The sequence below is a fragment of the Macaca fascicularis genome, chromosome 4 (assembly GCF_037993035.2).
Source record: "Macaca fascicularis isolate 582-1 chromosome 4, T2T-MFA8v1.1".
Taxonomy (NCBI): Eukaryota; Metazoa; Chordata; class Mammalia; order Primates; family Cercopithecidae; genus Macaca; species Macaca fascicularis.
The window spans coordinates 33,403,079-33,421,300 of record NC_088378.1 but is presented as its reverse complement, the minus strand read 5'-3'; the positions used below and the strand labels follow the sequence as shown (position 1 = coordinate 33,421,300).

Here is an 18,222-nt window from a genome sequence, read left to right as displayed (position 1 = left end):
TCAGTATTTTAGAGAATAGTGTCTATGTGATTTATTCTATCTCACTAATACAAGATTTCTTGGGCTGAAACACAGAAGACAATACAGTTGTCCCTCTTTGTCAGTGGGTTCTGTATCTGTAAATTCAACCAACCTTGGATAGTTGGATATTTGGATATTTAGGGGGAAAAAATGGTTGTGTCTGTACTGAACATGGACAAACTTTTTTCTTGTCATTATTTCCTAAACAATACACTGTAAGAACTTACATAGCATTTACATTATGTTAGGTATTATAAATAATCTAGGGATTATTTAAAGGATATGGGAGGCTATGCATAGGTTGTATGCAAATACTATGTCATTTTATAAAATGGACTTGAGTATTCAAGAATTTTGATATCTGTGGGGGGGTCCTGGAACCAATCCCCTGCCAATACTGAAGAATGAGTTTTATAATAATAAGATGTCTATATCTTCCTTTCTGTAACACATTCCTAAGGATACTGGCTAAAGGCAATAAAAGATAAAAAATACCATAATGCAAAGTATGGTTTAGTTTCTCATTCTCACAAAGAAGAATTCATAAGTAAGAAAACCAGTATCTAATTTCCAGATAATAGTACCAGAATAATCTTAGAAAAAATTGGTAAAAGTTAACAACAGTCTTCAAAATTTCAGGTCAACTGACACAGTTGGTAGTGTCCTGAATGTTTACCATTTGGAATAGCTGATAACTTTCCCAAAGTGTCATTCAAAGCTCTCAAGAGATCCCCATTTCTAGCATCAGCATTTTCTATCCTGGTTTTTAAGCCATTTAGATGGTCTTCATTTTCTGTGAATAGAAAACAACAACAAAAAAAGGATTAAGTTTTATCATCTCTGAGCTTATACTTGGATGTGTGATTTCAGGTTATTTTAATATAAAATTAATTAAAAGCAAGACAATGTATTTATTGGCATCTATACATAAATATATTTCCAATCACAACAAAATATGTGTTTTTAATTATCATTGAATTATTGGATGCTTCTACATGTTGAACATTGACATTTTCTTCTTGGTATCTGATCTTTATCTGACTTAATTTGATATCTTCCTATAGAGAAGAAACCTCCAAAGAATTAGTTTTTTACTCCATTTGTAATTATGCCCTCTTGTTATCACTCCCATTGATTCCACTTATTTAAAAACTTTTATTACCAAAATAAATCATTGGATTAGATTTTCAAAATCTCAGATACTACTGTTTAGCAGAATCCTCCAACTTCAGTATAATAATATTTATTAATATTTATTTGGACTAAAATACAAACTAAATAAATGGAAAAACAACTTTTAGCACATATCTGGTAATAGTCATTTTTCTCATAAAGTAAACAATATTTTTACAAATTGGGTCCAATAAACTTTATATAGAATTTTTTCTCTTGCTACTTTAGCAATGTTATCTTTAGTATTCAAAAATGCCATTTGCTAGAGATAATTTAATATTACATATATAAGTTTTCTAGCTTCTTTCCACTAGCTTTTTAATATTCTCTAAACTTTAGATTAATTTATATTGTAATAGTAACTAAGCAGTTTAAATTCGAGTACAACAATATAAAGAGCAAAATTTGAAATCATTAAGGGGAAGGAAAATAAAGATCCAATCTGTTGATATAAGTTTAGAAATCTTGCTCAGGTATGCATTAAACTGCAAATATATCTTAAGACTGAAATGGAGTTCACCTGTCTTCTTTTTCTTACATCATTTATTAGTGAAAATTCAAATGGAAAAAACAAAATATGAAAAATCCTATACTTCCCACCATACTATTTACCTCTCTTGACTGGATACAACAGATCATTTCTTAGGTAAATTTTTAATAGTTTATTATGCCATAAAAATTATTTTTGGGACATGTATACCAATTATTTAAATTAGCTCCACAGAAATGCAACATGTAAATACAAGACAGAGGCCCCAAGTAAGGAGGACCACTGAGAAAGGACCAAGAAAGAGAAGTTGTTCTAGTCCCTCCTGGATAGGATGGACCAGTATTTAGTAAGAGCAATGCCTGACAAGCATTGAGTGTATATGTTACACCCATTTAGTGTTCTTCAGTTTCAGTGGGTTGTTTTACTTAATCCTTACAATAACATTGATGTATGATGTATATGATGATGTATATACTGTTACTATCTCCAATTTACAAATGAGGAAATTGAGACTTAGAGAATTTGAGTAAATTTCCTAAGCTTGCATGGTTAATAAATGGCAGTGGTGGTATTCAAATCCACTTAGTCTCATTCCATAAACAATGCTAACTACTGCATTCTACCAGGGACTGATAGTCAAAACCAGGGATCAGTAGAGCATTTTGGGTAGTAATGCTCCTCCCACCATCACCCTCAACCTTTTCTTCCTGTCCTCCTCCTTTCCTTTGTCTTCCTCTAATTTTCTCCTTTGTTGTCTTAAAAAAATTGGTCACAGTTACAGAAATCAGAGAAGCCTCACCTAAGCAACATATATAACCAAATTGTAATTATTCAGAGTGGATTAGCATTGTCTATGTGTAAAAGTGGCAGGCAAATATGCAAAGTGTTCCATATTTTTAAGGATAATGAGGAAAATATAAGAATAGGTACTTCACAATAAAATAAACATACATAATCAATTATGAAATTCTTAAAAAGCACTCAACATTATCATAAAGAACTGTAAAACTAAGCAACAATGAGATGTCATTTCTTATTTTTGAGATTGGGAAAAATTAAATGTATGATAATGCCAAGTGCTCACAAGAGTGCTAGTGGAAGTGCAAACTGATTCCACTGTTTGAAGAGCACGTTAATAAGTTTATTAGAATTTTAAATAGACATGTATTTGGTTTGGCAATTTTACTGACAGAAATTTACCCTACAATATACCTGTAAAAGATTTATCTTTGGGGATACTCATTAGCTCTTCTTTTGTAACAAAAAAAAAAGGAGGGGGGAATGAAAATACCCTAATAAGATTAAAGTACTGTTTATATCAACATAACACATTCATACAATGGTACATGTGCAATCTATAAAAAGAAGTAGATGAGTGGATGTGGACATGAAATAAATCTTTTTTTTTTTTTTTTTTTGAGACGGAGTCTCGGTCTGTCGCCCAGGCTGGAGTGCAGTGGCCGGATCTCAGCTCACTGCAAGCACCGCCTTCCGGGTTCACGCCATTCTCCTGCCTCAGCCTCCCGAGTAGCTGAGACTACAGGCGCCCGCCGCCTCGCCCGGCTAGTTTTTTGTATTTTTTAGTAGAGACGGGGTTTCACTGGGTTAGCCAGGATGGTCTCGATCTCCTGACCTCGTGATCCGCCGGTCTCGGCCTCCCAAAGTGCTGGGATTACAGGCTTGAGCCACCGCGCCCGGCCGTGAAATAAATCTTAAGACCTTTCCATGAAAATAAGCAAGATGCACCATATATATACTGACACATATACAAGCATTTGGGATGGTAGGGGCTGGTGGGAGCTGGGTAGAGAAGAACATGCCAAAAACCTTTACAGTACTTAATAGTGAGCAGAAACTGGGAAAGAAGGAGGCAGTTAATAGTGCCGTGAGGGACAATGTACTAAAACTTCTCATTTTATACCTGGTTGTGCTGGCTAAATTGCTTTCTGTGTGCATATATTTCTGTTTTTCAATTTTTTAAAAAAGGTAAACCACCTAACTGGGGAAGACTGTTATTTGCTATCTTCATGTTATTTGCCAACACCAAGACTGATTTTCATCACTTTCCTGGTACCCAGAGAAGGCAGGTGGGAGAGAATATGCCCCATATAATAGAGCTAGAGCAGTCTTGATTTGATTGTGTGCACACCCCTCTCAGAGGCTGTGCACGCGGCTCATTAGAGGAGCTGTGCAGGCCACGGGCAGCTGGAGAACTATCCGCATCTTTATTGACCTGCAGCTGTGAAGAATAGCAAAGGGAAAGGTGGATAGATGGTGTCTGGATGTGAAGAAGAGTACTGGGCATATTAATTAATGATCCACTCCATTTCGTATAAAGAGTTTTATAGGCAGACACCTTAAACCTCTGTTATACTACAGATTATACTAATATAAGCCCATAACATTGTTTAAAGTGTCTGTTGTTAAATTCCAAGCCAAAGACCTGACATCACTGAAAAACAAAGCGTAAAATATTCCAGCAAGGCATGGCTCTAAAACATCAATATGTCTATTTCAGTCACTAATGTATTATTATTTTCAATTCTAATCCCACAAAATACACTTTCCAAGTAATTGAATTTTTTCCTGTGTCAATCACAATTCATCTTTCCTACAATACTTCTGTTATTTTTACTGTTTATACTAAAATGAAATCTTTGGATAGGCTACCGAAAGCATATTCTCTGAAATAAAGCCAGTCTGATTATGACTTTGATATCTATACAAATTCTTTGAGAATAAAGGGCTGCTCTTTTGATATTAGCTTAAAAGTCTTCGACACTTTAGAAAATGTAACTGTAGAAATTTCATTTCTTAGCTTCTTGATTGGATTTAATTTTTAAAATAATGGAGCATTCAAATGTTCTGGCAAGCAAGATATTCACATATGGTGAAAAAGAGCATTAATTTGAAGGGCATCCCTGGGTTTATACCACTTTCTGCATTCTGATAGCAAAATACTGGCTGAACAATTGGGCCAATTATTCAGAAGACTGACCTGAAGAATATTTTTACTGCTGCCTCTCAAGTTCCAAAGCACTAATTTTGATTCTCTGCAATTTTTTTGTACTAGCAAGTTACAGTGTGTATATTCCAAACCTGTTCTGATTTTTAAAAAATATTTCAGCTGCTTGACTCTGATCCTTATTAATTTGCCCTTTCTTACACTGATCACTTTTTTCTAAAGTAGTTTCTGGAATTTCTTGAACTACGTCTAAACATTTTGTAGCTTTGGTGATAGAATTAGATGAGTAGAAGCTATTCAGAGAAGAATTGCAGATTTCAAAATGGAACTTACAAAATAATAGCGGGGAAAACCTAGAAAAATAAGCACTCCAAGGCTGAGTTTAGCCAAAAGACAGAGGAGGCATAATGTATCCGTAACTAAAATGTAAGAAAGAACTCTTGTGGTTCAGTTTCGATTGTAACAAGGGTAAAGAAACAGATTTATCGATAGTTAAAAGAAAATCCAACTGAATTTTTTTACTAGTGATTTCTGGAGAATAAGAAGAAGTTCTAATTTATAATCCATAGTTACATTTTCTAGATTCCCTCTCCTTATTCCTTCAGCTCTCATACCCAATAACAGAAGCCTAGTCATTCTCTCTATTTTCTCTCTAAAGATCACATCCACCAAAACTCAAAGGCTCCACACACATACCTCTTTAATTCTGGCTCTCCCTTTCTCATCTCCTCTTCATACAGTAGATGAAAAATGTCCAGGAATTAGTTTGGCAAAGGCAGGACTCAAAATGAGGGAATGGAAGAAGCAGAGTAGCAAGGGTTGACTGGGAACATGCTGACAGAATAATTCTCCTTTGTCACATGCCCATTGAAATGGCACAAAATAGATATATCCAGAATAAAATCGCAGGGCAGATTTGCAAGTCACTTGCATTAATAATGAGCAGTTACTCGTGTTTATCATGTTTCTAACATGATGCTAAATATAAATTAGGGCTTAGTTATATTAGAACTAACTATGTACGATCTCAAAATAAAGCTGCTACACATTATTTCTCTGAAATATAGTCTGGTACAGTGAAATTATTATAGGACACAGAGTTGGAAGATGTGGGTTCAAATGTCATTTCTGTCCCTTTTACATGTGTCAAATAAAGACAACATCTTCCTTCATGTGACTGATATGAGAAATAAACTGGGAGAGGCATGAAAAAGTGCTGAATTTACCATAGGCAGTTAGTAAACTAAATATCAGGATGATTTCTATAAGTTTTAACAGGAACGTCTAATTTGACTATTCAAATTCCATCCAGTTGAGTTTCTCAAATGGAATTTTCATTTTTTATTAATATGAACAGGGCACAAATAAATGCCCTGAAAGAATGCCCCATTCACAAGGGTGAAATTCATGGAAATGTGATGACTTTGGAAAGGACCTGGGATTACAGGCGTAAGCCACTGTGTTCAGATTTTGGCTTCTTGAGATTTCTAAAGACCCTGTCCCCTAAGTCAACCTAAAGACCCAGTGCAGGATCTTGAGACCTAGGTAGGAAAGAAAAACACCCAAGTGAGGAAGAACAGAAGGTGAAATCTACAACTGTGTTTCTCTCCTAGGTCTCCAGCAAATTGATTTGATAAGGTTGCTACATGCAATCTTTGTACTTTTTAGAAAAATTCCTCCAATTCCCTGCATTATGCAGGCAATCACTGAGTTTGGTGACAATGACTTGGAATGGTATCATTTCCTGAACCTTTATACTTCTAGCCTTCTTTCAGGATTGTTACTCCTGTGTTCCCTTTCCCCAGTAGCTGTCACAAGTTTGGGATGTGCTCTATATCTGATTACTTATTCTGCACAGACAGGCATACGTACTAGAGTGACCACATATGGGAACCTCAGAGATGACTGTTTCACAGGAAGTCAGGTTATGGAGAAACCCTCTTCTGATTTGAAAGTAAAAAATTAGATCTTGTTCACAATGAACACCATGCTTGCATATGCTCTTCCTCCCACTAGGGGGTCATAGTAGGAGGCTCAGGAAAAGAGGGAAGGTGTACTTGTCTGGCAGCAGGTTCTACAAATATTTAGGATATTGTGATAAAAGGGAGTCCTCTCTGCAGCCAGTGGAATGAAAAACTAAAACCACCAGATATCAACAGCCGCATTTGACTCCTCTAGGACATGCTGACTGTGGACTTGCAGACTTGTTTTCTTTTGGCCAGCAAGAAAATTGAGTTTGAATACCTTTAAATAAGACAAATACTCTTTGGTTTAACACAGTCCCCACCATCCCTTTATGTTATCCGTAAGTCTCTTGAAGGCATTTCTGTTTATCTCTGGTCTAAATTAACTTACTTGCAAAAAACCCCACAGAACCTCAGACTCTGATTGGATTTAATCACAACAAAGCCCAGATGAGTTTTTAGCTCTAAGTCCAGTTTTTATCACACAGGACTTTGTCTCTTGCTGAGATGATATATAGGAATGTTCTGAATGTTTGTTTCTTATCTTCTACTCACATGGTGGGTTTGGATATGACAAGCTACGACTCACTCTTAGGGATAATCTTTCCAATAGAACCTGCCCTTCTATATTTGCCACTATTTTGCCACTTTTCATTTTTTCTCCTAATCGAAGTCCACCCTCGTTTTATTTTTTTGATTTCCACCACTCACACTCTAAAGGAGGTACCAAAACTTTGTATGAGGGATCGGCAATTTCACCTGGAAAAGACTGCTTTGTTCTCCAGACCACAGTAGGCCAGGGGACCCAGGCTTGATTTCATCCTTTTAGTCTAAAATTGTTGTCAATAGAGCAGATTTTGCTTGTCTTTTACATGCCTGCTATGGAAAGGCTGATTCAGGCAAAGGGTAATATGCAAATTCAAAAGGAGTATATCTTTAGTAATAAAAGGATCCGTTAGTCACAATTGCATTCCTATATCATACTTTGGTTTAGCAGCACTGCAGTATTCCAGTTTATTCTCTTATTTTAAAAATATAAAATAATAACACAGAATCTCAACAGGTTAGCAATTGCAAGTGTATTACATCCATGATCTCAGAATCTTCATGGCTCACTTGTCTCAACAGAATGACTGAGTGTTTGGAGGACCACAGTATGGAAGGAAGGCTTCAATTGGTTTGATAAAACTTAATGATTGGAATAATGTGTGGGACAGCACCATATGTCAAGCAACGCACTGATTCATTATTCTTGGGCTTGGGAATAGATTTTTTTTTTAGTCAAGTTTATGAAGAGTCTAATGTTATACGTGGATTTTCAACTGTGCAGTGGATCCATGCTCTCCAACTCCCGCATTATTCAAGGGTTAACTGTAATTATATACCACAGGCTACAGTGCTATGAGACAAACCACCTCCTTCAAAGGGAGCTGTCACAGATCTCCAGACAATAGTTCTTTTTATTTCCTGTGTTATCTATTTTATAGATATGTTACCTATTTATTTATTTATTTTTTAAGACAGAGTCTCTCTCTGTTGCCCAGGCTGGAGTGCCTTGGTGCAATCTCGGCTCACTGCAACCCCTGTCTCCTGGGTTCAAGCAATTCTCCTACGTCAGCCTCCCGAGTAGCTGGGATTGCAGGCACCCGCCACCATGCCCAGCTAATTTTTGCATTTTTAGTAGAGACAGGGTTTCACCACGATGGCCAGGCTGGTCTCAAACTCCTTACCTCAGATGATCTGCCTACCTCGGCCTCCCAAAGTGTTGGGATTACAAGTGCAAGCCACTGCACCTGGCCAACATGTTACCTATTATTTTTCTAAGTAATTAAGTAATTTCATTTATCCTGAGCAAAGACAAAAACCGGGGATAAATGAAAAAGGAAATAAAACTGAAAAGTTAGTCAATATAAAATAAGATGTATAATTTAAAAATCTTAATAGTCTCAAACTTTTAATAAACCAAACTCTACTTCTTCCTTGCCGTATACACATTCCATGAGAACCTGAAGTTGGTATTTTACTGAAAAAATTTCTTTTTAATTTTTATTATTGATTAATTAATTATTATTTGAGACAGGCTCTCACTCTCTCACCCAGGCTGGAGTGCAATGGAGCGATCTTGGCTCACTGCAACCTCTGCCTCCTGGGCTCAAGTTATCCTCCCACTTCGGCTTCCCAAGTAGCTGAGTAGCTGGAACTGCAGATGCGCACCACCACGGCCAGCTAAGTTTTGATTCTTTTTTTATTATTTTTTTGTATACACGAGGTTTCACCATGTGGCCTAGGCTGTTCTTGAACTCCTGGGTTCGAACAATCTGCCTGCTTTGGCCTCCCAAAATGCTGGAATTACATACAGGGCATGAGTCACTGTGCCCAGCCTAAAAAAATTTCTTGTTCATCTGCAAAGTAGTATTCATTCACCTGGTGGTACTAATTCATCTTCTCACTCTTTCAGTCATCAATTTGTACCAAGCCTCATATCTATCAACAAAATACTTTTTATCTTCACAGACATTTGATCAGTGCAATGTAGACAGGCTTCAAATCTCAAACCCACACAAGGGCAAATTTACTTTTAACAGATGTATATTAAAAAATTAAAAAGCAAAACAAATTGCTCCTAGCAAGTTCAGACTCCCTCAAGGCAAGGACAGCATAAAAATGGCAGGGAGCAGTTCTAAGTCATTCATGACTGAAGTTCACGAGCTGAACTGTACTGAATTGAACCAAGCAACAAATTAGAAATATGGAGGGTATACTGGCCTCACCATTTTTATTCCTTCTAACTCCAGGCACCATAGAGAGAGAAATGACTAAATCTCTATTTTAATAGCTGCTGTCAAGAGTTTTGCTCTGTAGGGCCCATTTCAGCAGTTCCTGGTGGTAATATATGGCATTTCCCTGATTAACAGCCATTTTATAACCTCTGTAATTGGCCACAAATCAGAGAAATGTCATAATGTAGCAAGAAAACATTCCCATCTCCGTCATAGCCTTGGCTTGGTTTTCTAGAGGAATTATTACTTGAGTAGTTTGTGGGTTTTCATTACTTTAAATAATGTACTACCTGAACTACAAAAAAAGAAATTTAAACTAACGAACATTTCTGTTTCCTAACCCTTCCTACCATGCTTGTCTTTAGATTGCTTTTTCTCTTGGAAAAAAATGCCTAAAAATAAAATTCTTTCTTTATTTTTATAATACCAGTGTAAGGGGGGAAATAGAGGCAAGAGCAGGGTTGGAAGCAGAACAAGGTGATTAAGGCACTCAGTTCAGGTGCAAAATTTAAAGGTGCATTAAAAAATTCTGCAGTCAAGATAAAAATATTTTAATGCAATATGTAAAAAATCAAAATTGGTGCAATAAACAAGCTACATGATGAACAAATGTGATCTCCATTATAAATGGCACTTTAATAGTACAGCCCTTTGGACTGTGTACTACAGGTGAAATAAAACTCCCTACATACATAATTCTGCACAGCAAAGAGCTCTTATTGCAATCTGTAGAGTCCCTATAGAAAGCTAAAACCTGTGTTCCTATTGGACAAGTGGACTCAATCTTCATTTTTATAATACCAGTGTTTGTGGGGAAATAGAGGCAAGGGCACAGCCCTGATATTACTAAAATCTTAAAGACAGGATTGGTTCCTGCACTTGCATGAATCACCTCACTCCCATCCTCTCTATTCCCAGCCCTGGGCAAGGGTATGAGATAGGAAGGAATGACCGCAAAGTCACGGGATTGAGTCCATTTGTACAATAGGAACACAGGTTTTGGCTTTTTATAGTCATTCTTCAGATTGTAATAAGAGGTACCTGCTGAGCAGAATTATGTATGTAGGGAGTTTATTTCACCTGTAATACACAGTCTGAAGAACTGTACTATTAAAATTTTACTTATGATGGAGATAGAACTTGTAATTCCATATCAACCTCTACTGAGACCAAAACATGTCAAATGTAAATGATTTTAAAACCTCTTCTCTTTCTAAGACAAGTAAGGTAAGCCAACACCATTTATTGTACAAAATAAGTATTTCCTCATTTGAGCTAGTCACTATTATGAATACTAGAAATACACAGTTAATAAAACCCCATGTCTTTCCTCAAGTAGATGGAATGCCAAAAATATATACACCTATTATGCATCAATAAAATTTTTTTTTTTAATTTAAAAAGATGATGAAACATTAATTAGTCCATGATTTGACAAGTGGTTTGACAAGTGGTTTGACAAGTCTATGAGAAAACTGTATCAGAGAGGGGGCATGTACATCAGATGAGGTGTTAGGTTTCCTGGAAATGATGGCATTTGAACTAAATCCTGAAGGTCTGAGACAAAGCAGTTAGACAAAGAAGAGAAGTGAAGGATGAGGCATTCCAAGGGGAAGAAATAATACTGAAAACATGAAGGCCTGGAATAGTACCATGTTTGGGAGGAATTATGAATACTTAGGTAAGGTTGGGGAGACACATATGAGACAGAAAATGGTAGGGAATGAAACTGGAGAGAGAAACAGGTGGCAATTCAAATGAGAAACAAGAGATACGTGCATGAAATAATAAATGTAATGGCTCATACAGAGAGCAGCCATGTTTAATGATGTATTATTAACACGAAGCCCATAATACAGCAGTAGATATTTTGTGCATTTTGATTCCTGAATCAGAAATAAAATACAAGAAAAATGTATTTAGGGCCGGGCATGGTGGCTCACGCCTATAATCCCAGCACTTTGGAAGGCTGAGGCGGGAGGTTCACTTGAGGTCAGGAGTTTGAGACCAGCCTGGCCAACATGGTGAAACCCCGTTTCTACTCAAATTGCAGATTACCAGGTATGGTGGCACGCATCTGTAATCCCAGATACTCAGGAGGCTGAGGTAGGAGAATCACTTGAACCTGGGAGACGGAGGCTGCAGTGAGCCAAGATTGCACCACTGTACTCCAGTCTGGGTGACAGAGCGAGACTTCATCTCAAAAAAAGAAAAATGTATTTAATTTTGTTTTTCTTTTTAGAGACAGGGTCTTACTCTCTTACCCAGGCTGCTGTACAGTAGTGTGATCATAACTCACGGTAACTTCAAACCCTTGGGCTAAAGTCATCCTTCTGGCTCAGCCTTCCAAGTAGCTATGTCTATGTGCTCACACTGCTACACCTGGTTAAATTTTACAAAATGTTTTGTAGAGAAGGGATCTTGCTATGCTTCCCTGACTGGTTTCAAATTCTTGGCCCCAAGTGATCCTCCTGCCTCGACCTCCCAAAGCACTGGGATCACAGGTGTGAGCCACTATGGCTGGCTTAGGTTTGAGACTCTTAAAAACTTGTTACACAAAAAGTTACTATACATTAGATACAGGTGAAATGATGCTATAGAAATAAGACTTAAAAATTGTGAAATGTTACCCTACTTGAAGTGAGATAGGTGGACAAAATTTTGTAAAACTAGTGAGAAAGTTTATTTGCATAAAATAGATTATAGAAACATCACAAAAATCATGCTAAAGAAATTATATTCTCCAATAGTGTGATAGAATATCTTATCAGTAACAACTCAATTAACTGGAATATAACAAAAACTATGGCCACACTGACCTTTTACATCATTTGCTAACTTCTTGGCTTCGTTAAGAATCCTGAAGCTTTTCTGAAGAGAGCCTTTGGCATCTTCCTTTAATAAACCCCGAGGACCTGTTGCCTGTGGACAGAAAAACAAATGTCATACATCTAAAACCATAGAATAATGGAGTGGAGGGATCCAGAAGGCAGTTGGTACACAGAGTTTACCTTCAGGAAAGAGTTCTGGGCTGCAGATATAGAATTGTAAATTATTAGCACATTTTCGGTAGTTAAAGTTAGGAGACTGTTTATTATGGTATAAGAAGATCTAGAACAGAGTTCTTAGGAACTTCAATGTTTAGAGAGTAGGTAGAGAAAGTGGAGCTGGCAAGGTGAAAAGGAGAAACTAGGAGAGCATGACACTATGGAAATTAAGAGAGGCAGAAGTGACTCAATGCATAACTGGCGGTGTTGCAAGGACATAACCGAGCAGTATTATGACGTGCTGCAGAAGTCAAGCAAATTAAGAACTAAACACCTCCCCTGACTTTATCCCTAAGTAAATTTCACTCTAGTTGTGGAGTGAGGGGAGCATTTCCTGTATCTCCCAAGTGCTGAAATGAGAAAGAACACTGCTCCTTTTTAAAAATGCATCTTAAAGCAGTATGGCAAAACACAATCTTCTAAATGACAATCTCTGAGCCACAATTATCTCCAAGCAAAGATATATTTGTTTAGGCTTAGATTAAAAAAGGTGACACAAAGTTAATAGAATGATATGGGAAAAGGAATGTTTAACTCGAATGTCTAGTTATCCATTTTAATAGTGTTTGCTTCTCAGCAATCATTACATAATTCATATATACCAAGAGATAAATCAAATAGAATCTTCTGTGCAAATTTTAAATTAGAAAAGTATTGCAAGTACAATAAGGGTTGGAGAATGCTAAATACTTACTGTTGAAGATATAAATCTGAACTCAGATTATCACAGGCATAACACTTGTTAAAGGCATCTGGACTGCCTTAGTTACATTATTTTTATCAGTCACATTATTTGAACATTAAACTAGAAAAGATTACAGAACTTGGTATGGCTGTGGTCAAATTTATTTTAATGTATTATTCTAAGAGCTTTCAGGTAAATAATCGATTGCTCATAGAACAGATTGATTGTACAATACTAAAATATCTACAAAAAGATACATTGGAAACATCTACATGAATAAAAAGGAACACTGAACATAGTTCTTGCAAAAGACAACCTTGGCAAATTATTCTCCAGAAAACTGATGATGTTTTCCACTGGGAAAAACAGGAATTCTCATTGCTATAGTTCTCTTGGGAATTAGATACAGTGACATCACATAAGTGTCATTTATCTTGGAAAAAAAAAAAAAGAGTGTCAAAATTAATGGCACAGATGCAATGCACTTTAACTCACAAAGCCAGCCTTAGGTTACCCACTCAGATTCTATATTTGTTCCAAATTTACACATCATTTTTACTCCCTTGGTTATAGGTTTTCTGACAGTTTAGAGACACGAAACTACAGTGAAAGAATGTGTGAAGATTCTCTAAACAAACACATGAAAACAGCAGAAGTGACAGCTGACGTTCTGTCTGACAATGAGCAAAGAGAAGAGAAAACTCTAAAAAGTGGAGAGAAGAATTTTTAAAACTCAGGAGTCTGAGTCAATTTGGAAAGGGATAAAATGTATAGAGGTAAACTAGGTCTCAGTAGATGCCAATATTATTGTAGTAAAATAACCAAGGATGATAATACAGTCCTGAATCGCCAGGATAATATGGGCCATTTATAGTACTAGATAAAACTAGACAAAAAAAAAAAAAAAGAATGAAAAAAGAAAACAGCTTTCCCCAGGGCCTTGGAGTGTGAATATCTTTTTGTAAGAATATAATCTGACAAGCATTTAAAAGTCATAATTTTAAAGCTAACCTCACGTGTGCAAAGTGAGTCACAAGACTACAGTGGGGAAAAAAGGTTGATTTGCTGAGCATAAGAAAATAAAAGGAATAGGCTCAGTGGCAGATTGGATAAATAAAATGTGGTACATATACACTATGGAATACTATGCAGTTATAAAATGAATGCAATCATGCCCTTTGCAGGAACATGGATGGAGCTGGAGGCCATTATTCTTAGCAAACTAATGCAGGAACAGAAAAACAAATACAGTATGTTCTCACTTATAAGTGGTAGCTAAATTATGAGAACATATGGACACAAAGAAAAGAGGAGAACAACATACACTGAGGCCTACTTGAAGGTAGTTAGTGGGAGGAAGGAGAGAATCAGAAAATAACCATTGGGTGGTAGGTTTAGTTCCTGCGTGATAAAATCTATACAACAAACCTCCATGACAAGAGTTTACCTATATAACAAACCTGTACATGTACCTTTGAACCTAAAATACAAGTTTCAAAAATTAAAAAAATTTGAAAAGAATTTAAAAAAGGAAATAAAGGGAATAGGTAAGAGAGAGGAGAGGAAGATGGCCCATCTTACCTATTCCCATATTCACTAAATGACAGTGAAAGAGGCTAAAATCTAAGCTGTGGAAATTGTGGTGGGACCAGAGATGACCATACTGTTTAATACTTTTATTGATGTAAAACTGGCATAAACAAACCATGCAAACCAATTTACAATTGGATAAGTTTTGAATATATACACCCACGAGACCATTAACACAACCATGGTAGAGAATATATCCATCATTTCTTTTGAATGCCTTCCTTCTATCCTTCTTTCTCTTCCCTCTGTCCCCAGAAAAACACTGGTCTGCTTTCCATCACTGTAGGTTTGCATTTCATAGAATTTTATATAAATGGAACCATTCTGGATGTACTCTCTTTTTGTTTGGCTTCTTTCACTCAACATAGTTTCAACATTCATCCATGTTGTGTGTGTATCCATATTTGACCGTTTTTATTGGTAAGTAGTACTTCATCATAGGGATATGTACACATCTGTGTACAAAGTTTTGGGTGAACATATGCCATCATTTATCTTGGAGTGAATACATAGAAGCAGAATGGCTGGATCATATGGCAATTTATGTTTACATTTTTAAGAAATTACCAACCTGTTTTCTAAAGTATCTGAACTATTTATATTCCCCCCACCAGTGTATGAGAGTTGCATTTGCCTACATCTTTATTGATACTTGGTATAACCTGTCTTTTAAAATTTTAGACATTCTAATTGGGTCATCATTTTGGTTTTGCTTTGTGTTTTCCTTATGACTAATAACATTGAGAATCTTTTCACATGCTTATTTTCTACCTTCTTTGGTGACGTATCTGTTTAAATCTTTTGTTCAAATTTTCTTGGGTTATTTGCTCTTATTTTTGAGTTTTGAATGATATGCATGAATAATCTGGATGTGAGTCCTTTATCAGATATGTAATTTGGAAATATATTCTACTAGTTTGTAGTTATTCTTTCATTTTCTTAAAAGTGCTTTTTTTTTTTGAAGGGAAGAAGTTCTCAATTTTGATGAAGTTTAAGTTGTTAATTTTTTTTCCCTTTAAGGATATGCTTTTGGTGTTGTATCTAAGAATCTTTGCTTTACTCAAGATCACAAAGATTTCTCTTATATATTTGTAGATGTTTTGTATTTTTATGTTTTACAGTTAGGTCTAGCACCTCTTTTGAGTTAATGTTGGAATAAGGTGCAAGATACAGACTAAAGTTCATTTTTTTGTTGTTGTTCATGGATATTCAATTCCTCTAATAGAATTTGTTAAATGTACCTTGTATTGCTTTTGTGTTTATGTCATAAATCATTTGACCACACATGTCTGAATCTGTATCTGGACTCTTTAATCTGTTCTAATAATCTATTTGTCAATATTGATACCATCACCTCACTTTCTGATTACCATAGCTTGGTAGTAAGTATTGAAGTCAGGTAGTATAATATTTCCAACATTTTTCTCCTTTCCAGTTCCATATGAATTCTAAAATATACCTGTCAATTTTTAGGAAAAAGCCTGCTAGGATTTTTATTGGGATTGCATTGAATGTGTAGGTCAATATGTATAAAACTAGGATTACAGGAATATTGAATCTTCTGGTCAATGAACATGGTATCTCTCTTGATTTATTTAGATTTTCTGTAATTTATCTCCAGAGTATTCGGTGTAGGGGGTCTTTCACATTTTTAAGGCTATTGTAAACTGTATCCTTTTAATTTCAACTTCCAACGTATCTTTGCCAGTCTTTAAAATTATTGATTTTCATATATAGATGTTGTACCTTATAACATTGGTAAGCTCACTTTTTAGTTCTAGTAACTTTTTTTAATAGATAGCATTTTATTTTATGCTTTTTAAACTTTTTTGGGTTGTAGAGATGGGGTCTTGCTATGTTGCCCAGGTAGTCTCAAACTCTTGGCCTCAAGCGATCCACTTGCCTCAGCCTCCTAACGCACTAGGGTTACAGGCATGAACCACCAGGATTTTATGCTTAGACTTCTAGAGTATCTGTGAATAAAAACAATTGTACTTATTTTTCAATCTGGATGCCATTTATTTCCTTTTTCTTGCCCATTGTACTGGCTAGCATCTCTAGTACAATATTAAACGGAAGTGATGGAAGCAGATATCCTTGCCTTGTTCCTAATCTTAGTCTTTTGCTAAGTATGATTTTAGCTGTTAGGTTTTTTTAAAAAATAAATTTTTATAGTGATCAAGTAGTGAAGTTCCCCTACTCTTAGTAGGCTGTTTTTTAAAACAATAGATGTTGCATTTTGTCAAATGCCTTTACTATGTCAATTGAGGTGATTATATAGTTTGCTTTTTAGTTTGCTATATGGTAAATTACACTGACTAATTTCAAATATTAAACCAATCTTATATCCTGGGATTAATCTCATTTAGTGATAATGTATAATCCTTTGAATAAATCATTAGATTTGATTTATTATAACTTTGCCATGAACTTTTGCATCTATGTTCATGGAAGGATATTGTTATATAATATAATTTTCTTTTTTAAAAACTATCTTTGTCTGACATTGGTATCAGAGTAATACTGGCCTTGTGGAATGAGGTTGGATGTATTTTCTCCTCTTTAATTTTCTGAACGAGTTTATTATTTCTTCATTAAATGTTTGGTGGAATTCACAAGTAAAGTCATCTGGAACTGAATTTGTGTGTGTGAAGGTTTTGAACTGCAAATTAAATCTTTAATGAATATGGAACTATTCAGATGATTTGTTTGTGAGTGAGTTTTGGTAGTTCGTGATTTTCAAAGAATTTGCCCTTTTTATCCAAATTGTTGAATTATTGCCATAAAATTGTTCATAATATCCTCTTAACACCCTTTAGTGTCTGCAGAAGTTGTAGTGATTTCACCTCTTGTATTCCGGATATCGGTAGTTGGTGACTTTTCTTATTTTTTTCTGATTAGTCTGGCTGGATGATTATCAGTGTATTGATTTTCCACTGACTCTTGCACCTTCATCCAGGAACATGGCGGCCCTGACTGAAGGCTATCTACTGATACAGACCTCCGTGTTGCTAATTTTCTATCTTCTTGCATTTCTGAATATCACCTGCTCTTTGCTTCCAGGCAATTTTTTCTTTCCTGCTTTTTAGGAAGTCAGTGATTTCTTCCTGGATCCTTAGCCAACAACTCCTTTCTCAGATTAAAGAAGACAGGTGGTATATACGGGAATGTAGAAGATATAGTAGAAACAGTATAAGGAAAGGCAGGGAGGCAGGCAGGGACTTTCGATGCGTGGATGTGAGAGCGAGTATTTTAGCTCCCTAAGATTGTAGGGTTTGTCAAAGGCAATGTGGAGAAGTAAGGCTATTAGACAGGTCAGAGTCAATTTCTGGAAGGTTCGAAGGTGCGATTAAGGAAACTGAGCAATGAGCAATTTGGAGGCATTGAAAGTTTCTGAGTAGGAGAGTGTGATCAGAGCTGTAGTCCAGGAAGATGTATTGGGCAGCAGTGTGGGAAAAAAGGAACCATCAATTGGTTATTGTAATAGAATAGGCCAGAGAAAAGAGA

The 18,222-nt window shown here is 35.9% G+C and overlaps 1 protein-coding gene across 9 annotated transcripts in view; it reads right to left on the bottom strand.

Annotated features, from left to right (window-relative positions):
- Positions 1-18,222, bottom strand: part of LAMA2 (laminin subunit alpha 2) — a 611,630-nt gene that overhangs the window by 76,079 nt on the left and 517,329 nt on the right. For all 9 annotated transcript variants that reach the window (XM_065543374.2, XM_065543379.2, XM_065543380.2 and 6 more), the window contains 2 exons: positions 12,213-12,315; positions 698-814 (listed from right to left, as the gene is read on the bottom strand). In XM_065543374.2, coding sequence (XP_065399446.1) covers positions 698-814; positions 12,213-12,315 — 220 coding nt within the window. The remainder of the gene's footprint in view (positions 1-697; positions 815-12,212; positions 12,316-18,222) is intronic.